Genomic DNA, 23,958 nt, shown 5'->3' on the forward strand with positions numbered 1-23,958 from the left:
CAATGAGATCATTGTGCTGATTGGTCCATTCCGTCGGCTACTATGTTGCTAAGAGTTTTTGATCCAGAAAGCCCCCGGCAGGGTGCGGGAATTTGTTGCCGGATGCAGGTCTATTCCATAAGCGTCCACTAGAGGGCAGCGTCAGGCTGGTATTAGATTGCTGCATAGAGTGTTCATGGAGGGGTCAGGGCTGGTCACAGAAAGTGGTGGGCTACTGGAACCAGTCAGCATAAGCCGCATGAGTCATGTGAACTGTTTAGTCAGGGCAATCTGAACAAATCATAGAGGTTTACGGTGACTCGCCATGTCTTACTCATATCCCCAGGTGGTGGAGTCAGACCCCCCCCCCCCGGCCCAGCACAACTAACTCACGAGTTTCGTGTGTCACCGGGGGGCATGAGAATATTGTGTGACCATACGATGGGTTACAGGTTACATGTGTGATTGCTGACGCTTCTCTGTATACTGCGTGGCTTTCTGGTTTAGGTACACTGTTGGTTCATGACAGTATACCGATGCCATCACTGCATGTACTTGGTTAGGCTGCTGATGTCCGTGTTCTGTGCTGCGTCGCAGTCTTCCTTGTATGTAATGTATGTTCAGTTCAATCGGGCAGCAGGGATAAAGTTGGATGGAGTTCTCAGAAACCCCTAGGCACAAAACAGTATAGATAAAGCTAGAGTGACTTCTCTAGAGCCCATAGGCACAAAACAGCATGGAAGAAGCTGGTCAGACCTTTCAGGGGTCCCTAGGCAAAACAGAGCCCAGATATAGCTGGTCAGACCTCTCAGGAGCCCCTAGGCACAAATAAGCAATACTATCTGGACAGACTATGACGGAAAAATAAAGGACATGTATGGGAGTGAGGGGGCATCGGCCTTCTCTTATACCTTTCGGTGTGGCCCAAAAAATGTGGAGCCCCTAGGCACATGCCCAGATTGCTTTATGGAGAACCCAGAGGAACGTGCCGCTCGCTCCTTACACACCGAATTCTCGCAGGAAACGTCTCATTATGATGTCACACTTTTACCAAACATGAATGCAGTCAGATTTATTTATTTTTCTTTGTTGCATCCCACCTGGCGACCCGCTATCCCGGAATAAATGCCACCTCCTCGGCTGAACCCCGGCCCTCGCTGGGGGCCGGATTCTGAGCTTTTGTACATAGAGTGGCAAACACTTTTTTTTGTTAACCCTTTGAGCGCTGGAGGCCCCAGCGTTATCTCGCTGCAGGCTATGTAGGGCAGGGAGGAGCGCTGGGAGCTGATAGCTCTCTAATAATAAAGAGCTGGCTTTCTGCCTCCCTGCCTGCTTCTCTCTCCCCTCCCCCCACCCTTTGTCTCCATCACTCCTCCCTTCTCTCTCCCTGCCTGTGTGTGTGTTTGTCATTGTGTGGTAGTGTATGATTGTGGCATCTCCATAATGAGATGATAGCGAGCCCGCGTGTGTGTGTATGTGTTGTGCTGTGTTGCGTGTCTGTATGGGTGTCACACGCAGCTGGCGGATATGGGACACGTCCTGTCGTTCACACATTGCAGTAAGTGTCACCTGCTGTGTCATTGTGTCACTCGGGTCATTGTCTGTGCATTCCGTGGGGTCTCCCCGTGTCACTGTCTGTGTGTTCTCGCCTTACTGTGCGTCTCATCCGTATAGCTCCATGCGTGTAACATGTGAGTGACGGGGCTATTAAACAAGCATGTACATCATGTGTTTAGCTATATATAGGCGTGTAGATGTGCATCACTGTATATAGGCGCAAATCATCAATATATATTATATATATATATCTCTATGAATGTGAGCCATTGTCTATATATTATTATTCTAATTTATAAAAGGTTATATATTATTAGTTATATATATGTGCGTTATCATGCATGTGTGTCTCGGATCAACGTGTAATATATATGTCCGTGTGTTATATGTGCACTGTTATTGTATGTTATATATATATACAGATATATATATGTGTGTGTTAGTATGTATGTACACATGCATGTTATGTTTCTCCCTTTCTATAGGTCTGGATATCTTTGCGCATATAGTTACACATATGTAAAGCTCAGTGTGTATGTGTGTCTGTGTGTGTGTGTCTGTGTATATGTACACGTTTCTGTGGATTGGTGTCTGTCTCCTAATCCATGTGTGTTCTTTAGTGTATAGCTATATCCGTGTGTGTGTTTGTGTGTATGTATATTATCCTGGTTGTGTATGTACTTTATGTGTGTGTTTGTATACATGTGCATCGGCTGTATACCTGTCTGCATGTTATTATATGTAACAGGTGGATCCATGCTATATACAGTATGTCACATACTACCGTTTCTGTAAATGATACCCATTTATTGGTGTACAAGTATTTCACGGGGAAGGCGGCCCAGGCATCAGTTGGGGTATAAAAGGAGAGCGGCAACCTCATTGGGGCAAAACGAGTCACGCTGAGGTCACTGAACACATGCGCACATCTGCTTCATATGTTTGAGCTTCTGTGGGGGAAAATTGTTGTGTACTTTATGTTATGTGCTGTGTACCCATTGTACAGCGCTGCGGAATATGATGGCGCTATATACACCAATAAATAATAGTAATGGGAGTATGGGCTCTGGATTCATTTTGTGTATATCCCGCAGAGGATGCTCCATCAACAGCATCAAGCACCCCGGACTCCTGTCCTCCCGACGGTAAATATATTTCACCTATATTTTGCTCCTCCATATGATGTATAGCAGCTACATATGCAGTGGTGGTGGATGTGCTGATGCACGCGGACCCTTAATTCAGTTTTTTAGTGCTAAAGTATTGTGTATTTTTGCTAAAAACTTCCTGTATTTACCTCTACCGCTTCTGCTGGGAGGCTGTTCCACGTATCTGCCACCATATCAATAAATAAAAACCTTACATTACATCTATACATCTAGTTTTAGATTTATATGGCCTCTTGTTTAAGCATTGCTCCTCTTTTGTTTTAGGCTATGCCGTTTGTAACAAATTTAGGGGCCAACGAGTTGTGTTTGTTACCTGTATACTAGTTTTTATTTTTTAATGTTCTATAATAATGTACAACCATTTTTACTTGACTGTAGGTGAACTTGATGATGAACCCTTGGTGACCCAGGTTGACTTCTGGCCCCTGCCTTCACCCCAGGAGCCAACATTCTCATATATCACTATAGGAAGCCCTGGCCCCTGGCCCCGTCCTGCAGCCAGACCGCGGAGGGGACGTGGTCAGGGTCACAAGGAATTCCAGGGCCAGGGCAGGGAAGAAGCCCCCAGAACAGAAACGCCAAACGAGGAGATGGTGTCCTTTGTCTTGTTGGAGAAGGTCTGCCAACTCTCGCAGATAGCACCAGCCCCGCCCCTGAGGATCCAGGAGAAGACAGAGTTCATGGAGAAACCTCACCTTCAAGAAATAGACTGCAGAGCAGGTGAGATAACTACTTATATCCAAAGAGAGAGGGAGACTTATGTGCACAAATCATAATTTGACTTATATCCCAACCACTGAGCTTCTTTCTGCCGCTGTGGTTTCCTTCTCCGCTTCAGCACTTAGGCCACGCTGGCTTCTGAAAGTCATATAATCGAGCTTCGAGTGTTGAATTAGACTGTACTGGAGATCATTCATGAGATGAGCTTTATCCTAGGTCCTTCTTTCTTCTTTGTTGACCCGCCAGCCTGAAATGTAAGGTTTTTGGGAGTGTCTGGGGGAGAGAAGCTGGGGTTTCCAATTTGAATGGAGGACGTGTGAAGTCCTGAACTTTTTTCTTTCACCTGTAGCGATAATAATTTGGCTTTTCCTTGGCTTTGGGTGCATTTAAGGATCTAATAAACTCAATTCTGTAATGTCTGTGAGAGAACTAATCACTAGGATGTGTGGCTGTTAGACCAAAAAATTAATTGGCTGAAGGACTTGTGTGCTACAAGACCTCAAATTGTCTGAAGCCTTCAGACACGAGCCTTTAATCCATACCGAATGCTCCGATAGAGACCCAAGAACATCCAACGTGATTATTGACGTCCTCCTTCTTTCCTATGAGGAACAACCCGTAAGTCTGATCTGGCCTCCTTTCTATGTTATTGAGGAAAGGTCTGACGTTACCCGGCACAATGTGTAGATTTAAGATCTGCTACATAGTGAAACTCATCCGCTTTGATGGATGAAGAATAAGTTGACCGCCATTCCCCACTGCCAGACCATCCATAACAAGGCTGGGGTTCAGTAGCCCAAACATACTCAGTACAGCCTTTCCAAATATTTAACTCTGGCTCGTGAAGGATCTGGACTGCCCACATCTTATAACCTTTATTTAGTTTTCTTGACTAGTCTCCCCGGTTTACTCTTCACCGCTAGCCTCGCCTTTTGTTTCACAGGCTGATGAGTAGAATGCGTTCCTCAGCTTCTTCCTTTCATGTTGTTCTTGGATAATTACATTGATGCGCGTTTTATCTTCCTTGGAACATCTAGAGAACCTCTAAGCCAACCTTTTTCCCCTGATTACTCTACTATCGCTTCTAGAATGGCTTCATTGTTTTTTGTTTTGTCGTCTTCAAGTAGACTTCTTACTCTTAGCCAGTAGTTTTCTACCGTAGCCTGGACATTATCTTCTGGAACGCAGTGGAAGATCATCCCGTGTCTTTCTCTGCTGATTAACGTTCCGTTAAAGGTCCGGAGACTCCTGACCATAACCTGTAGAGAAGACAGTCCTTCCACCGATACACCAGCTGCTGCTCTGGATCTATACTCAGGGACTGCTGTATCAGCTGTCACGGAGTTTGTAACCCTGCGCCCCGTAAGCATCTATCCGGTCTTGTATGCAGGGGGAAAAAGCAAGGTGTTGGAAAAGATGTCTGTGTTTTACCCCATCCTATGGGGTGGCTGTTCCTTTTGCACAGTGTTAAACACAGCCCTGACCCAGGTATAATCTATAAATGGATATACACCCCCAATATACTAACTTTTATTACGGACTGGGAATCCAAGACACATGCGCATATAACTTACATAAAGCTACGCCCACTTAGCTATTGTGCTCAAAAAAGTTGTTAAAAGCTGTTATGGGAAATAAATGTGAATATAAAAAATCCCCCAAAACCTTAGTATTTATATAGAGCTATACCTGTATATGTAGCGGTGATTAAATATATAAATATATATAACGTATGAAATTAATATAATATAAATATGTATATGTGTGTATATAATACCATGTATATATATATATATATATATATAAAGCCATCCGCTCGTATGCATATACTGTGTGTATATATATATATTTATATATATATATGTGTGTGTGTATATATATATATATATAAAGCCATCCGCTCGTATGCATATACTGTGTGTGTATATATATATATGTGTGTTTATACCGTATATATATATATATATATATATATATATGTATGTGTGTGTATATATATATATATATATATATATATATAAAGCCATCCGCTCGTATGCATATACTGTGTGTTGTGGGATGGCCTTGGCTGCCTATATATAGCCCTCTTCTCTCTCGCTGTCACACATGGTGGGAGCATGTCTTAGAGTCACTAGTCACCAAGGACTAGTATTAAGGATCTAGTTACCGGAGAGGGAGAAGAAAAGGGAACACCATGAAGAAAGCAGGTAATTGGGGAAGCGAGATGATAAAGCCAGGGAGAGGGACGTGGAAAGGAGAGCCGGGATCCCTGGGACCCAGAGGGAGAGAAGGGAAAGAAGAAGGGAAAGAAACAGGGAGAGATGGAGGGGGGGCGAAGGAAATGGCTGAGAAAGAAGGAAGGAGAGAGAGAAATAGTGAAAACCAAGTGAGGGGGTGCAGTGCGCACATGTACCTGTCAATCAAACGACAAGACAGCCCCCTTCACAGACCTAAAATAACCCCACAGTGGCAGGGAGCTGAATATACCGCCTGTGCAGTAATACGGGGATTTTATTACATCAGAGCTGAAAACGGCAAAATTCACCAAAAAAACACACAGAGAGCAGTTTTTCCCAGGTTTTTGTCTCTGACGAAGCCTTCTTCTCTGTCTTTAACCGGGATACTTTATACCGCGCGCTGCGTGTTTATTGGTATCGGTGCTACTGACATTATGGGAGTTATGTATCAAAGCAATTTCAGGTGCAAAGTTTGAAAGGTGGTCTTATCACCATAGTAACCTATTAAATGCCCCCCCCGATTGTTTTTGCATCGGCTATAGCGATTAGACCACTTTTGAATCCAGAATGACTTTTTGTCCATGGCCCATATGCGTTCCTGATAATCTGTGATAATCGGTGATAATTAAAGGAGCAGTAATGGATATGGGATCCAAGAGGTGTCATTCCTGAAGTTCCAAGACTCTAGAATCCCGTATTCCTTGAGATTCCGTCATTCTGACGCCCCGCGTTCCTGATGTTTTTGGTCTAGGAATTTACGTTTTTAGTATTCTTGTCCTGATTCTGATCACAGTCGAGGGGCTGATACATTAGAACAGGATCCAGAATCTATTCAGAGTCTGAAGTTCGAGGAAGAATTGAAACGTTGTTACTGCATCTAATGTATGCGCTAAAACCAAATCCCCACAGCGTTAAATGCAATGCCTATCGGATCCTGAATGCTACAGAATACAGTCGTGGCCCCTAATCCCATGTGCTGATGATCCTACACGCTGTGATCATGTGTCGCCGGTGGAATCCTTTTCCCAGTAATCTTGTGTTTCATTACTGGGATCCCGTGCCAAGTCATTTTATGCGCTGTTCTCTTAGCCCCTAACCCCTCAATGATCCAACGTGCTGTGATCCTGGATACTTAAAGTGGATTATGATCCATTATGTTAGTGATCCTGTAACCTCCATAATCCCGTATCCCATGATGTTTGGTTTGGCTGCTATTGGATATTTCTTGTATCCTTCCGGGTCTTGATCCACGAATCTCTGCTATCATCTCAGTGATCTTGCAATCTCATCCATACCCTAAATTATAGTGAATCCACCCGGGGTAAAAACAGGCATTACATAGGGCCGTGTGCGGGACACAAATTACTTACATTTATTTCACTATAATACATCTTTAAATACATTGTGATTGCGTTTCTTAGTTTATGTAGAATTATTCTTGGAATGACTTTTTAACCCTAAATCTTTTCACTTAGGTCCCCTTTAAAACCGCGAGCCACCCCGGCCCTTCTGGCTTAATGATCTTCGCTCTAGGCTACTCACCTTAGAGGAAGCACTAATACTCACCTTTTTGTTAATGTGATATGCCTATTATTCCGCCTCTTGCTATTTCTTTATGAGCTGTTGAACCTTTGTATAATCCTCTATTCACTGTGCTTCTCTCTTTTTGTGCTCTTATAACGCTGTCTGCTTCCTCCTGTCCCTTATTTCTCCCGATGTCCTAGTCAAAGACCTCCTATACTGGAGAGATATCCCCCTCTCCGCTGCCTGTCTCACCGGGATAACCCTCTCCCTGCTGTGCCTCATCCAATTCAGTGTGATCAGTGTGGTCTCGTACGGATGTCTCATTGTCCTGAGTGCGACTCTCACGCTGCGGATATACACTAAGTTCTTACACAAACTCAAGAAAGGGAGTGGATCCAATCCGTTCCAGTGAGTAGTAGATAATGGGTTGTAAGCATGAATGCGAGCATCTCAGGTCCAGGGTGGATAATCAGGGGAGAACCCAACCCTTGGAGGTGAATTTACTAACCCAGGAGTTTGCAGGAGAATCAAACTCCTTAACTCACCGACTTCACTATACATTGTGAAGGGCTGAACCAGTGAGCATCTCCTATATGGCTGAGCTGGCCCTGTGTAATGTATGAGTGAGTTATTTTTCCTTCCCATATTAACTATACATTATACTGGGCCGGGTCAGCTCTGCGTGCATGACAAGCTCACAGGAGTTTGCTCTCACACTAGAAATCACTATACTAGCAAAAGTCAGTGAGTGGAGTAATGTATGTTCAATGTGTGCGTGTGGTGAATGTAGTATAGTGTTCTAGTGTGTATTCAGGCTATGCAGTGAGTTTAGCATAATATAGTATTATATGTAGGATGACGTAGCAATTAGTGTGTATAGCACAAGTGTGTAGTAGTGAACATAACACATCTATACTATGCACAGTGGTGTTGTAGTGAGTATTGCACGTGTATACTATTCACAGTGGTATAGTAGTGAGTATAGGATGTGTATACTTTGCACGGTGGTGTAGTAGTGAGTATAGGATGTGTATACTTTGCACGTGTATACTTTGCACGGTGGTATAGTAGTGAGTATAGGATGTGTATACTTTGCACGGTGGTGTAGTAGTGAGTGTAGTGTGTGTATACTTTGCACGGTGGCATAGTAGTGAGTATAGGATGTGTATACTTTGCACGGTGGTGTAGTAGTGAGTGTAGCGCGTGTATACTTTGCACGGTGGTGTATTAGTGAGTATAGGATGTGTATACTTTGCACGGTGGTGTAGTAGTGAGTGTAGTGTGTGAATGCTTTGCACGGTGGTATAGTAGTGAGTATAGGATGTGTATACTTTGCACGGTGGTGTAGTAGTGAGTATTGCACGTGTATACTTTGCACAGTGGTGTAGTAGTGAGTGTAGCGTGTGTATACTTTGCACAGTAGTGTAGTAGTGAGTGTAGCGCATGTATACTTTGCATAGTGGTGTAGTAGTGAGTGTAGCGTGTGTATACTTTGCACGGTGGTGTAGTAGTGAGTGTAGTGCGTGTATACTTTGCACGGTGGTGTAGTAGTGAGTATTGCACGTGTATACTTTGCACAGTGGTGTAGTAGTGAGTGTAATGTGTGTATACTTTGCACGGTGGTGTAGTAGTGAGTGTAGCGCGTGTATACTTTGCACGGTGGTGTAGTAGTGAGTGTAATGTGTGTATACTTTGCACGGTGGTGTAGTAGTGAGTGTAGCGCGTGTATACTTTGCACTGTGGTGTAGTAGTGAGTATTGCACGTGTACACTTTGCACGGTGGTGTATCGGTGTTTATCTCCCGCGTAGGTACTTCCTGGATGTGGATCTCATGCTCCCGTCACCGCAGCTGGAAGCCGTGGCCGCGCGGGTTATCAATCTCTGCTGCTGCGCGCTCTGCACTCTCCGCAACCTCTTCCTGGTGAAGGACATCAAGGAGTCACTTAAGGTAACAACATAGTGTGTGACGGGGACGCTCAGCAGATATTTCATCAGACTATTCTGATCGTCAGTGTGAACTCGTGGTTTAGTCAATCGCCCCTTTTGATACGGAATATACTGCAGATGGTTTCCCTCCCCTGAGTGACTCTTTTTCTCGACCTGCAGTTCTTACTCCTCCTCTACCTCCTCACGTACGTCGGAGCCGTCTTCAACGGACTTACTCTGCTCGTCTTAGGTAAGCGATCTTTCCCAACACAGAAAACAACCCAATTTTATTTTAAAAAATTAAAAAAAATGGTTGACATGAAAGAAAAAAAAATGACCTTGCTAGAACTATCTCCCCGTCATTACCTGAATACCAACAAAAATAACGACTCACGAGGGGTCATTTATAAACTGACTTGATCCTTTTTGTGCTCCTCACGTGATGCAGCACAGAGGAAAACTTCTTAAGCTGATCGAAGAAAATGTATTCTTTTTTCTGAAACATACAGCGTTAGGGGCTTTGCGTTGGCAGCAATAGCGAAGCTGCAGGTGTAACTGTATTCCTATGAAGGGATTGACCCCGTGACGCCATTTTCTTTGTTTTTCAGTGGTAATTGGGGCATTTACATTTCCGCTCCTGTACAAACAGAACAAGGTGAGTGCAGACCGTGTCTCGTTTCCATCTTAAATCAATTCCTTCTGCAGAGCGGAGTCCTTCACTCTCGTCATAGATTCGGGTGTCATATGCCTGTCCCGTCCGTATTGAAACGTCCTTACTTTTTTAACCTCTATTACATCTGCTGGGAGGCTGTTCCACTTATCTACCACCCTCTTTTCCCCTGCTTTGATATTGGTAACGATTAAGGCCGGCAGACTGTACCAGTGAGTGTAGAAGATGAAATCCATATAGATTTGGGCATCACGGGTTCTTGGAACCAGCATTTTATTTCTGTCCTACTCTTCGTACAACCGTCCCTTACATCAGGAGAGACACGCTGTCTCTTTACTGATACTGTCTCGCTTTATAACACACGCTGTCTCTTTACTGATACTGTCTCGCTTTATAACACACGCTGTCTCTTTACTGATCATGTCTCACTTTATAACACACGCTGTCTCTTTACTGATCATGTCTCACTTTATAACACACGCTGTCTCTTTACTGATACTGTCTCGCTTTATAACACACGCTGTCTCTTTACTGATCATGTCTCACTTTATAACACACGCTGTCTCATTGATGCTTTTCTTCTGTTTCAGGCGCAGGTCGACAGTCATATCGCCCTCCTTAAGAAGCGGGTGAATTCTTTTAGGACTCAGTGAGTCTTACATTTATTTCATTTTGAACCTAAATATAATGAAATCAGTTACAGTATTATAAAGTGTGTCATTATAGAGCGCCGTGCAATAAATGATGCTATAGAAATTAATAATAAGTCCTAATTCTTATGCGATGCACTACTTGTTATGTCCAATTTACCCTTTGTACAGGGCTGCGGAATATGATGGGAATATAATAATAATAGTTATAATAATAATAATATGGTGATAATAATAATAATAATAATAATAATAGTAATAATAATAATAATAATATGGTGATAATAATAGTAATAATAATAATAATAATATGGTGATAATAATAGTAATAATAATAATAATAATAATATGGTGATAATAATAATAGTAATAATAATAATATGGTGATAGTAATAATAATAGTAATAATAATAATACAGTAATAATAATAATAGAGTGCATTTTAAATTTCTGCCACTAGATGTCTCTGTTTCCCCAAGAACTTTCACATTGTGAAGAATAATTTAAAGGCTCTTGGAGACTCTTCACAGCCCGGCGGGGGAACTAGAGAGCTAAGGGTCCTGGTTCAAGATCGCCTCTAGGGCCCCCCAAACAAAATTATAATTCAATTAGATTTTTTTTTTTTTATAAATTCATATGAAAAATATAAGATTTGTTATTAGGGTTTTGTAATCATTAACTTGAAAACATAAAATGTTCACAAAGTAAGGAATTGGAGAGAACTTCAAAGAATGTGGAAGAGAATTCCAAAATATAAGAGCTGAATCTGAAACGCAGCCCCGGTGTAATATCCCAGCCTGATCCCCCTGCCCCCTGGGATACGTCCTGCGTCCCCATAGCTCCTGTCATATGCTTTTCCTTCAGGTCTGTATCAGGACCCCCAGCCCCTGGTCATACGTCCCCATTGCCCCTATATTGCCCCCCACAGCCAACCAAGCCTTGTAGCTGCTGCATCTCCTATTGTTCCTCCCCTGTATGAAATCCATGCTGTAACACTGGAATATTCTAATAACATTAATTTTTCTCAATCTAAATTTAAATTAATATTGTTTAAATAACATTAGAACCGTTCTATGCACGAAATGTCATTTAATTAGTTCACAGATTACGTTGCCAGAATTGGAATCAGATATAATCCAATTATTCTGGGAATTATGAATTTTTATTTGTTATGGAAGAATGATGTCTTTATAATTTTACAGACTCCAAGCTCAACCGCGGAAAGCCGGAGCCAAAAAGGACTAAAGACCAGACGCGGAGGGTCTCTCGGCGGCCATCGCTCTCGGCCTGTTGATTCAGGACAGTATTAAGATAAAACGCGGCCGTTATTAATAATGACCGGCGCTTTCCAACACTGCTCTACCTGTAATTCACAAAAGTCTTCGAGAGGCTGGAGTCTTCACTGGTTGTTTTTTTTTCTAGTGAATCGAATTGCCTCGTCCAGGGATTAATTCCTTAACATTTCTGTAAAAAAAAATAAAAAAAAAATGGATCACACTGTATTTCATTGAGAAAGAAAAAAAAATGCTGGTTTTTTTCTGTTATAATAAAACTGTTTTCGTATTTGAATTGTTCTGTTTTTATTTCGAGCGTAAATTGCCTTGGACTTCGTAGATTTGCCCTGCCTTTTAAAAAGCAAAGCCACCTTCCCCACTGGGGCCGGCTGGTGGTGATGGGGCGGCCCTGGCGCTTTCAGGCTAGGGGCCACCTGATGACGTAGGTGAGGCCAGTCCACACCTGATCCACTTGCCATACATTGTTTAAGTAATAAAATGGGCTGGGGTACTTGTTTTAATGGCGGGTTTAGAGTCCTGGCTAAGGACGGGGTCTTACTTTGACTTTTAAAGCTGTTGTCCCACTGAGACTCGTCATGAATCGCGCTCTCCAGTATATTAAGGAAATAAACCTTAGCAAATCTGACATTTTATTCTTCTCTAATAAAAAAACTGAAACTTTTAAGAAGCCTGAGAGATTTTTGGTTATGTCAGGACATCCAGTAGCTGTTGTAACTTCCATGCAGTTGTATGACGGACCCCCCAGCTTTGTCTGTGATCCCCTCCTCAATCCCTTTAAATATGATTCCTGTGAATGTTCTCCAGAATCAAGGGCTTGTTAATGAAAATCTATCTAATTATATTGGAGAGGGGGCTCGTTCTAACAATGTTGCGCCAGGGACCCCTGACCTTGATCAGCCCCTGCCGTTATCCACTACTCTTTTGCCGTTAGTTCCGCCGCTATATGGATAAATAGAACGTGGCGGGCGATCAGACCCACTCAGCCAGTCTAGTCTGCCCGTTTGTTCCCCGATGTAAAGACATTTTACAGCTCAGTTTAACGTTACGCGATCATGTACTAAGGTGAGATAAGCTGGAGAGTCTCTACTGTTAATAGAATGTATCGAACCAACACACTAAAGAGAGAATTCCGGTTTAAAATGTGAATTATAAAAAACGTTCCCGTCGGAATGAGGTCTCTTATATCTCATTATAAACAGTTAGTCACCCCAGGGACTGACCTCTCCTCTCCACATCCTTGACGCTTGATCCCTGAATACATATGGGCAGGGCAGGCACACAGGGCACAGCCTTTATATAAAGGAGAATGCCTATAGGCGGCTTCTACTGCGTACAAAGGGAAAGCGCTCGCATACAGACAGGTACGTGCAAAAGATCTATCGACCTGATTTATATTTATTATCTATCCATCAATCTATCTATATCTACCTATATATAATTATTATCTATCAATCTATCTATATCTACCTATATATAATTATTATCTATCCGTCATCTATCTATATCTACCTATATATAATTATTATCCATCAATCTATCTATATCTACCTATATATAATTATTATCTATCCGTCATCTATCTATATCTACCTATATATAATTATTATCCATCAATCTATCTATATCTACCTATATATAATTATTATCTATCCGTCATCTATCTATATCTACCTATATATAATTATTATCCATCAATCTATCTATATCTACCTATCTATATTTATTATCTATCCGTCATCTATCTATATCTACCTATATATAATTATTATCCATCAATCTATCTATATCTACCTATATATAATTATTATCTATCCGTCATCTATCTATATCTACCTATATATAATTATTATCCATCAATCTATCTATATCTACCTATCTATATTTATTATCTATCCGTCATCTATCTATATCTACCTATATATATTTATTATCTATCCGTCATCTATCTATATCTACCTATATATATTTACTATCTATCAATCTATATATACAGTAAGAGTTCATTGTGAAGGAGCGTTTGCTTGTGCGGTCTGATTATGTGGATCTCCGATGTCTCCTGCAGAATGTGGGCCGGTCAGAGCTATCGGTCCCTTCGAAGCGCCTGCCTGGAGAATGGCCAGCTCTTTGTGGACCCCGAATTTCCCAAATTCAACTTCGACCAGGAAGTTGAATGGAAAAGGCCACCCGTGAGTCTGGAGCTGAGGGTCTCACATACAGTCGAGAAATGTTTAATAGTTACGATTCAGGTGATGAGGGTCCATGGAAGACAAAGTTAACGGTCAGAGGTTACCATACCATGTCTCCCAAAGTGAGAGGAGGATCAGTCCCTCTGTCCCTCTTCTGATGCCCCTCTTTCTAGGAGGGCAGACTGTTTGCTGGGTATGAGGGTATCTCAGGGTTCTACAGCCCACAAAAATGTGCATAGAAACAGCAGAAATTTACTCATTTACAAAAACACCATTTCTATGGATCCAAAAGTCAAACAAAAACTACACATAAGCTACACTTTCTAGCCAGAAAAAAAGGAATTTCTGGGTAAGAGGGCAATTATAAATCTGTAGTTTTTCTTCTTCCAGGAGTTCTGTTCAAACCCTAAATTTATCGAGAGTGGAGCAAGAACAACAGATATATGTCAAGGCGAATTAGGTGACTACCCTCAAAATATTTCCCATTATTATTATCTTTTATTTATATAGCGCCGCAGTTTCCGCAGAGCTTCTTACAGTCCCTACATTCAAAGGATCTAACGGAACTAGAACTGACCGACAAAGACGAGATGACATGTTCGGTAAAGAGGGTCCGGCTCACAAGCTTATAATCGCATTTATATTAAGCGGTTCCATATAACGGAAACCCAGTATTGCACTCGTAATGCGCAACAATGGCATTCTTATGAACAGGTATCATAAACACAAACTCAGGGTTAGTATACGATAACGAAAGTTACAAAGTATCTCCACAATTACTCTCATTAAATAGGAATGTGTTGCCCTTCTCCCTAAAGTGGGGGATTGGTCCCAATTACCCCGAGTGCAGTCCCTGCCCTATAACACAATATGTTATGGCCTCTCCCCACCAGGTGACTGCTGGCTCCTCTCTTCAATCTCCTCCCTGACTCTCCACCCCACTCTCCTGTCTCATGTGGTCCCTGAAGATCAGAGTTTCTGCCCCGGCGAAGGATACTGCGGGATCTTCCACTTCAGGGTAAGGGTTTAATAAATCTGATCAGGATAATGTTATGTTACACTCGACCCCACTGCGAAGGTTGTGTGGTCTGCACTATTGCCTCTGTTGTGTATTTGTGGTTTGTTGACCATTGAGTGTAACGGTGTACTTTTGTGGTCCACACAGTTGTGGCAGTTTGGTGAGTGGGTTGACGTGGTTGTGGATGACACCCTTCCAACCAAAAAAGGTCAGCTTTTGTACACAAAAAGTGATACCCGTGGGGAGATGTGGAGCGCACTTCTGGAGAAAGCCTATGCCAAGTAAGACGACAACAAACACATGCGCATGCGCAACAGTCAAACACAACACTTTCCTGCAGATCCACCGACACACAAAATGACTTTGCACTAAGACAAGTACACAATCGTAAAACAATCACGCACGCTGCCACCCAACCAACGGCAACGCAGATATTGACCACGTAGTCTGTCTGTACGCAGGGTGTGTGGGGGGTATCCGGCACTGCAAGGTGGGGCCATCCCCGAGGCATTGGAGGATTTCACCGGTGGCATTGCGGAGAGCGTGAGTTTGAGTGGGCACGACCACGAGGAGACCTGGAGCCTGGTCAGCCAATCAGAAGGTGGCAAGGCTCTCATGGCTTGTTATATCCAGGTGTGTAGAACCTCAGATTATAACAATAACGCAACATTCTGAGCATTTCATCCCGCAGGAGTTCTGTATAAAGAGCAGTTCTGGTGCAAAGTGGTAAAAAAGTGAAAGAATCACCAAAGTGCCTGTGAAGATTATGTATCTTTTACTACTTTGTGCCAGAATATGCCACGCGGTGATCCCACACCGACACACTACACACCCAGCGCCTGCACCTTATACATCTAGTCTTTCCACACCGCAGGCATCCGACCCCAGTGACATTGGCCATGTCAATGAAGAAGGACTGGTCTTGGGGCATGCGTATGCTGTGATAGGAGCCAAAAGGGTGAGTAGACTTGGGGTACCCCTTTAACCCTAGAAGTTCTTCCCATGTGCACTCACTTTGGGATTTATTCACTAAAGCGTGAGTTGGTGGGAGAGTTAATAATATCTTTCCCTCTTTCCCACTCATCCTTCTTTCACCCACCACAGGTGCTCTCTAAGTCGGGCGAAGTCTCTCTTTTACGCCTTAGAAATCCATGGGGATTCACAGAGTACAAAGGTCCGTGGAGTGATAGGTAGGATTATGTAAGGTTTAATTATCCTCCCCAGTTCATAACATAAGCCCTCTCTTGAGTTGGTTACGGAATTCCAAAGTCGCTCTCCAGGGCGCAGTTGGTTCCAAGACGTCACCCTAAAATCCATGGCGCTTGGCATCTTCTAAAGAATAAGAGTTTTATGGGATAAGATTGACTTCTACAGAGTCAGAGAACCATCCGATGAGGGGAACTTATCTCCAACAGAAGAACTTTTCCAGGAGCAACATGGCCAAGTTCCTTGGGTGAACGGCAATAAAGTAACGTGAGACTTCCCTCCCCTGCAAGAGACCACCGACCGAGAGCGTTCTAACATCAATCACACCGTTCTCTTCCCTTCAATGAGAGACAGACTGCTCTCTGATGCAAGAGACATACCGTATGTCCTATTTTGATTTGTAGATCTTTGGAGTGGGGATTGGTGTCAGAAGAGGAGCAGAAAGAGCTAAACCTACAGAAGGAAGATGGGGAGTTTTGGTAAAATTATTGATTTTTTTCACATCTGCTCGCTGCTTAGAACTCATGTGCCGTGTGAGTCACATGTTCATAAAATACACACACAGCGCTATAAGTGTCTATCGCTATATTTTCCTTCTATTCAGTTTAACACATTGTCGTCGTATTGGCCCAAAAATACTGTCCCTTAGACGTATTAACCACGTAGATGTAGTGTGATAGAGCGATCCTCGGCCACCAACGTCAAGGTTCTGCTTTAACTCAATGTTTTGCATCAAGATGGTCTCTCCGTGTCCCTTGTATGACGTTCTCCTTATTGCACACAGGATGCTCTGCGAAGAATTCTGTAATACGTTCTCCTGTCTCGTGTTCTGCAAAATCGACCTAGATCCATCCCGCTGGAGCGTCACTAACCTGAGGGGGAGCTGGGAGAGCGGGGTTAATGCCGGAGGGTCTCGAAGACACAGTAAGTCTACCGTGACAGCTGGGTCTGTTTAGGCACCTGTTTGTCGATACCAGATACTCACTTTTCTATTGGTCAGAATCTTTTTTTAGCAATCCACAGTTCCGCATCCGCGTGGGCGGGTCATCCTGTTTAGGGGAGGATCCTGAATCTGCGCAGTGGGCGGAGCTCGGCTCTGCGCAGGACGAGAACGAGGCAAAGAACCCCGAGGTGCTTCTCCAACTTCTTCAGACAGACAGGAAGCCGGAGAAGCTTCACATCTCATGCCACGTGTACAGGGCAAGTGTTATGCTTCACGGAACGTTTATTATTATTATTATTTTTTATCTGCGTCCCCTATTTCTCCATTTCTTGTATTATTCAAATGAATAATTTGTGTGAAAATGTTTTGTGTCACTTTTAACCCTCATCCATGGCTGATTAGATCGTGTTTTGTTTCAGGTACCGGAGAACCTGGTGAGTATCAAGACTCCAAGGCAAGTGACCCAAGGCCTGACACATTTCGCACCAGATGGCACTAAATTAAGTTAATTTGTCCATTTCCAGTGATTTTACTTTATTCTTTAGAATTATGTTTGCCCAACACAACAAAACTTACCGCCCCGAACACCCAACCTAGACATTTTCGTGCAACCTACAACTTTTCGGGCAACCTGTATCATACGAGTTAACAAGCACTTGCGTTTTTAGTCTTCTCGCCCCCGACTGGACCGCGGGTTCTTCACGCGGAGCCGTCCAGCGTGTGACACCGGAGATCCGCAGAACAGCCGCGGTGCGGTGCTGCGCGCGTCTCTGGTGCCCGGGGAGTACGTCGTCGTGCCGTCCACTCTCAACCCCAACCAGGAGGGCAACTTTTTAATCAGGGTCTACTGCGAAAAAAAGGTAAACAGCTCACAACCTACACTTTTTGTTCTTAGGAGCTACATGATTATTCCTCCCCATTAGGTCCCCCACACCTCCTATTGTTAAGTTGTTGTCGACTGGTTAATTTACTTTTAAGTTTTAATACATGAATTAAAGCCCCGAAGCTCTGATGTAAAAGCAGTCGTCACGATGAGATCTGAAACCAGGGGGGGGTGGCCGCACACCTCCTCTGATACCGACTACTACTTTGTTACACATAACTACGCTGCCATTGATTTCCATTCTTTTCCATCGTTCCTTTCAGGGAGTGTGAGTAATCCCGGCACAGCCAGCTGCGTTGAAGGTGAGAGGATATATCAATATGTTACAGAACACGATGTGAGTTGATCGGTGTCACCGGGTTTATTGATCAACTCAAAAGAGCTTCAGGGGGGCCATTGGGTTTTTGAGGACTGGGAAGCGGGTCGGGGTAAAGGAGTTCTACGTCCTCTTTCGCCAGATACATTTATTAACATTACACCGTGCCCGGCTTTTCCATCACGTATTACACATGTGCCTTAATATGTTACTTTATATATGTTCATTACCTGATCACATTTGAAAGGCACATGTATGAACAGACATTGGTATAGTTGGACCCTGAGGATTCAGCTTTTTAGTAGGGCACATGGGCTGGCCTTTTGGCCCTCCTGGTGGCCTTTTGGCTGGGGGGAGCCCAGTACCAGATTGGCCCCATTCGGCCCGTCTAGTCTGCCCATCAAACCTTAATTAGTCGCTGGTCTCGTCTTACATTCAGGGGCCGTATGCCTATCCCATGCATGTTTAAATCCCTTCACTGTATTAGCCTCTACCACCTCTGCTGGGAGGCTGTTCCACATATCTATTGGTGAAGCAAAACTTCCTTACATCTTTTAAAATAAAAGAACTGCCTTTGGACAGAGCTGCAGAATTTGATGGCAGTTTATACATCAATAAGTAATAACAATAATTTCTTACCCTCCTGAATTCTTCCTGCCCATCTTTATATATTTATATATATTATATTTTATCTGTGCAGCTTTTTCATGAAAAGTTTCTTAATTATTATATTTTATCACACTTGGATGTTTTCATTTTTTCCCCCCAGAAATATTGCCTACAGTTCATAGCTCAAAAGAATTCAACAACTGGAGTTTTTTTTTTTTGTCCTCCGAGGTCTGGTAACCCCCCCCCCCACGACCTGCTCTTGGTGTTCTTCAAGGAGAAGTCCCAAAGAAAAACAATTTTTCCCTTATACAGTAAAGTCCATTAAGATTGACAAAAACACCTGGTTTGAGCTCATTTTGCCCCAATAAACTCCATTTATCTGCAGACCTGGAGGCGCCATTGTTGTTGGTCATGTGATATTTTGGGTGACTTTCCCGGCTCAAACACCTCACTGAGCTGTTGCTTTATGACAATGCAAATGAAGTCCAGAGAATTTTATCAGTCACAGTGTCAGGCTGGGTGATTAAGACCAAGCCATTCTCTTGTATGATAAGTAGCACTCTAGTAGTTTGGGGTTCAGATAACAGAGCGAGAACTGATGACTGATATGAAGCTGCCTGAAAACATATATTCTGCAAACACCAGAACTGATTAAAACCTTACAGCACAATGTTTTTTTAATTTGAGACGTATCATAAAAGCAATTGGTGGGAAAACAGTAGCGTTCTAGAGACTCGGCTAACAGCTAACGCGTTATGAGGGTAAAGGTGGCACAGGACTGGGATGTACCCCGCTGATAACACACAGTTTAGATATTTATCCCTGGGGCCCTGGGCACGCCGGCCAGACGCCTGGAAGGTGGAATTGAACCACTCTGTCGCTAGACAGCTACAGGTTTGAAGCCTGCACCCCAGACCACTGAGGATCATCCAGGCAGTGAAAGAGTCTCTTCTGCGAGGTATATAAGGCCTAGAGATGCTTTAATAGATAAGTTGCGGTGACTTTTGAAATGATCACCACATAATATCATTGTTTACCTCTTCAAAATAGTCAAGTGAAAAGACCATGCGTTAAATATTCATTTCCTTTAGTTAATAGATAACAATAGTTTGTCAATACAACGAAATAGCCCATTCAGTGATATGCAGATGAGCAAAGTGCATGCTGGTCACGGCTTTATACTACGGAGAAGGAAGGGATAGTGTGCAGAAGAATGTAATAAGTAAGATATAATAGAGTCAATATAACAACTCAGGGGCCGGCTAATGTAATGTATCCTTCCACTCATAACTCCTTATTAAAGCCCAACAAATAGTAGTGAACACTTCCCCAGAGGGCCGGCCTGGACTGGCCATTAAACACACAGGGCAAATGTGTCTGGATACACACAGCCGCATGATATGGGGCAGGGCCGGACGGGCGATGACGAGGCCGCCGTGGCACTTGAAAGCCGCATCCTATATGCTGCTACATTAAGCGTGTGGTGCTGTTAGTCAGCGGCCCGCTAGCCATTTACCCAGCGTGCCAGATGACCTGTCCAGCCAACGGCCAGCTGCACATACATCATTATTATTATTTTATTATTTATTGTTTTATATAGCGCTATCAAATTCCGTAGCGCTGTACAATGGGCACGCCATGGTTGCTGCCTGTAATGTGCCATGGGCCACTTTTTCATCTCCATTCTGGCCCTGCCTGAGGTATAGTGCCCTATCGGGGCTGTAAATTCCATGGGGCAAGTGGGGCAGGTGCCCCAAGATGAGGGGTGCGCTTGGCCTTAATGCCCCTTCTCCCAAAAGAGAATGCAACCTCAGTCAGGGGCGCAATGCCCTGCCCAAGGCTCAGAGGGCCTTGTTATGGCTCTGTATATAAATATATATACGGTATACACACACACATATATATATATATATATATATATATATATATATGGTATACACACATATATATATATATATATATATATATACATATATACAATGCCATAAAATTGCTTAAAAATTACACAATGCCCTGTGACTGTTTTGCAAATCGTTTAATACTTTGTGTTTTTTGTGTGCAGAGTTTGCCGCTAATACAGAAGGAATAATAAAGGGAATAATAATAATTTAAGTAAATTTGTGGAAAAGGTGAGCATGCGCCCGGAGGGTGGAATTGAACCACTCTGTCCCTAGACAGCTACAGGTTTGAAGCCTGCACCCCAGACCACTGAGGATCATCCGGGCAAAGGAATGCATCAGTATCACAACTACTTATAGTCCCGGAAATCTCCCAGTTTAATGTTATAGCGACATAACTTTGTATAAAACGAAAACGTATAATTGGTGACTCTGCTATTCCTATATATATATATATTTATATGAAAAGGGATTTTCTTTACTCATTTATGATCAGAATCTTAGAAAACGGCATACAAATTCAGAAGATATTGCAAAGTTGGATATGCAAATGAGCACCAGATGCATGCCGGTACCTGTTTGTTGCAGAGGGTATTGTTCTACGCGGTGATAAACTGGCTGCGGGCTTCTAAGTTTGCAAGGCAGGTGAGCCCTGCAGGGTTAGTGGCAGGATGGGGTAATCTGTCGGGTAAATCGAAGCGGGGCTAGTGGCAGAAGGGGCAAGTAACAAAGGCTTTAAAGCCAAGGGAATTCAGCAGTTTTGGTGCAGAGGAGTGATGCCCTGCAGAGTTAGTGGCAGGGAAGGGATGCTCTGCAGGGCATGCTGCGGGGAAAGGTTAGGATAAACGAATAGAGTCAGGTCTGCAGAGTTAGTGGCAAAGTAGGTATTTGCAGGGAAGTGACTGCAGTAATGGTGGCTGTGAAGGAATGCTCAGCAGTAATGGTGGCTGCGGAGGGATAGTCTGCAGAATGGTAGCAGCGGAGGGACAGTCTGCAGGTGTTGGGGTCAGGCCGTGAGTCAGACAGGGAGAGAGCGTCAGAGGAGGTGACGGAGGGAGAGCTGGGCAGAGAGAGGGAGGGCTGCCATGCGGGAGGGAGGAGAGCTCTTCTTGCGCTATATTTAGCCCACTCCGTACTATATATATCCACGCGGCGTGGAGTGTGTATCTGGGGCTGCGTGTGACGTGTGTTCAGAGGATGAGGGGGCTACACACAGACCTCTAGGATTAGCCAGCATCACTATGGCCAGGAGTATAGTGAAAGGCGCCCTCAGCTGGCGCCCCTGGGAGCCTCCATAGTGACAAACACTCTTATGTGTGGCCCCTCGGAGCTTTCATAGTAACAAACACCATTATCCGGGGCCCTGAGAGCCTCCATACAGGCCTTAAGATACCTCACTGACTGACAGACTTTCTCCCGCGCAGGAAATTGTTCTGATTAAAAAGAGGATTTTCCGGCCCAGGAAATGATTTTTACTTTGAGAGGAATCTGAAGAGCCCCCGAGAGCAGAATGACAGGAAGAAAGGGGGGATATCTATTAACTCTATATAACCATCTATATCTCTCTCTTTATATATATATGCATCCATATCAATATATATCCATCTATATATCTATTAACTCTATATATCCATCTATATCTCTATATATCTATCTCTATATATATATACATCCATATCAATATATATATATCCATCTATATATATCCATCCATATCAATATATATCCCTATACATAGCCATCTATATCTCTATATATATCACCTATATCTCAATATATCCATATATATATATAAATATATATCCATATCGATATATATATCATTATATATAGCCATCTATATATCCATCTATATCTCTATATGTCTCATCCATCTATATATGTATATCTATATATAATTATATCCGTCTGTCTGTCTATCTCTCTGTCTCGGTTTGTGGTTTGTATGGAACGTGCTGTGATCTGGTACGAGGTTATAGAGAGGAGAGGGTTCGCTTTTGCTTTTATTAGAACTGAATTGTGAGGATTATAATCTTGTTACATTTATGAAGCCAGCGAGCAGGTGCAAGAAGAATGCAGACAATTACAAGCAAATACATCATTTCGTAACATGCCGGAGAATACGCCGTGAGGTGCCTTCCCTCCTGGACCCCGGAGTCACCATCCGCGTGCAGACCCCTCATGTGTGACCTTCAGAAATATCACAACGTGGATTCTAGAATTCTCTAGGAAATATTACAGAATTGCACATTTAATTATAGAGTATATGTTTCTAGTAAATTATCCCAACGCAGGCGATATTGAGACTGAAATTGTTTAGCAAAAAATCTCATGTAATAATTTAAAACCTTTAAACAAGCCAATTAGCCCCAAGATATGTAAAGCGCGTCCGGCTGTAGAGGTCGCTTTAGAGACAGTAGTGTTGACCCGTTAAAGTAGCCGGGTTCACTTTGATTATTAAATGTGGGTTATGCAATACATCTGCCGACATCAATAATATGACTACCCATTAAGGGTTAAATCAGTTGGAAAATAATAATACGTTTTTTGATGTTTTGTTAAAATAATTCATTGGTATTTTTTATATTTTTGTATATATATAATTTATCCTGTCAGCAGTGTGAGGTCAGCCATCGTTGTTCTACATGGGCGCATCACGCATATAAAGACCTACAAGGAAACATAAAGACCTACAAGGTAACTGCACAATTTGGTGATTTAAGCATTTGGGCTAAAGAACTTCTACTTTACTGAGATGGTGGTGGGTAAGTGGAACAGCCTCCCAGCAGAAGTGGTGGGGGTTAAACATACATGGGAAAGACATACGGCTCCTGAATCTAAGTCGAGACCAACGACTGACTATGGTTTGGGTCATTACTGCAGGAAAAATTGGCAGACTAGACGGGGGCCGAATGGTTCTTCGGCCCCTGTCTAGTCGGCATAGAAATGTGGCCTAATTCTGTGTTTCTATGAGTGGGAATGAATAGGAATAAGTTACCCTCACGTATAGGGTTTGGCCCACCAGTATGTATGTGACATTATAGTGATTATCTAAACCCGTATGGCAGGGAGGGCCCTTGTAGCTGTACAGGGCTGTCTACATATATATATACGCAGAGCGCCCTGCTGGATTTAACACTTTTATAACTACATCGATGTATCTTGGCTGGGT

General features: G+C 43.0%; 2 protein-coding genes and 2 non-coding genes across 4 annotated transcripts; 2 read left to right on the forward strand and 2 right to left on the reverse strand.

The window, feature by feature from the left end:
• The first annotated feature begins 1,383 nt into the window (after positions 1-1,383).
• RTN2 (reticulon 2) lies at positions 1,384-12,001 on the forward strand. Its single transcript, XM_053472813.1, has 9 exons — positions 1,384-1,537; positions 2,631-2,681; positions 3,084-3,425; positions 7,387-7,594; positions 8,996-9,134; positions 9,293-9,362; positions 9,721-9,767; positions 10,373-10,431; positions 11,635-12,001. Exons 1-9 carry the CDS (start codon positions 1,507-1,509, stop codon positions 11,675-11,677), a joined length of 990 nt encoding a protein of 329 aa, XP_053328788.1. The 5' UTR covers positions 1,384-1,506; the 3' UTR covers positions 11,678-12,001.
• A 1,789-nt stretch (positions 12,002-13,790) lies between these two features.
• Positions 13,791-19,101, forward strand: LOC128503875 (calpain-1 catalytic subunit-like). Its single transcript, XM_053474070.1, has 14 exons — positions 13,791-13,913; positions 14,087-14,114; positions 14,807-14,931; positions 15,079-15,212; positions 15,393-15,564; positions 15,806-15,889; positions 16,036-16,121; positions 16,542-16,616; positions 16,922-17,061; positions 17,138-17,337; positions 17,500-17,514; positions 17,749-17,940; positions 18,227-18,265; positions 19,049-19,101. Exons 1-13 carry the CDS (start codon positions 13,791-13,793, stop codon positions 18,233-18,235), a joined length of 1,383 nt encoding a protein of 460 aa, XP_053330045.1. The 3' UTR covers positions 18,236-18,265; positions 19,049-19,101.
• Positions 19,102-19,736: 635 nt separating this feature from the next.
• On the reverse strand, positions 19,737-19,823 carry TRNASTOP-UCA (transfer RNA opal suppressor (anticodon UCA)). Its single transcript has one exon. It is a non-coding gene; the product is annotated as a tRNA-Sec (tRNA).
• Positions 19,824-21,026: 1,203 nt separating this feature from the next.
• TRNASTOP-UCA (transfer RNA opal suppressor (anticodon UCA)) lies at positions 21,027-21,113 on the reverse strand. The gene has a single exon. It is a non-coding gene; the product is annotated as a tRNA-Sec (tRNA).
• Positions 21,114-23,958: the final 2,845 nt, after the last annotated feature.

Source organism: Spea bombifrons, chromosome 8 (genome assembly GCF_027358695.1).
Source record: "Spea bombifrons isolate aSpeBom1 chromosome 8, aSpeBom1.2.pri, whole genome shotgun sequence".
Lineage (NCBI taxonomy): Eukaryota > Metazoa > Chordata > Amphibia > Anura > Pelobatidae > Spea > Spea bombifrons.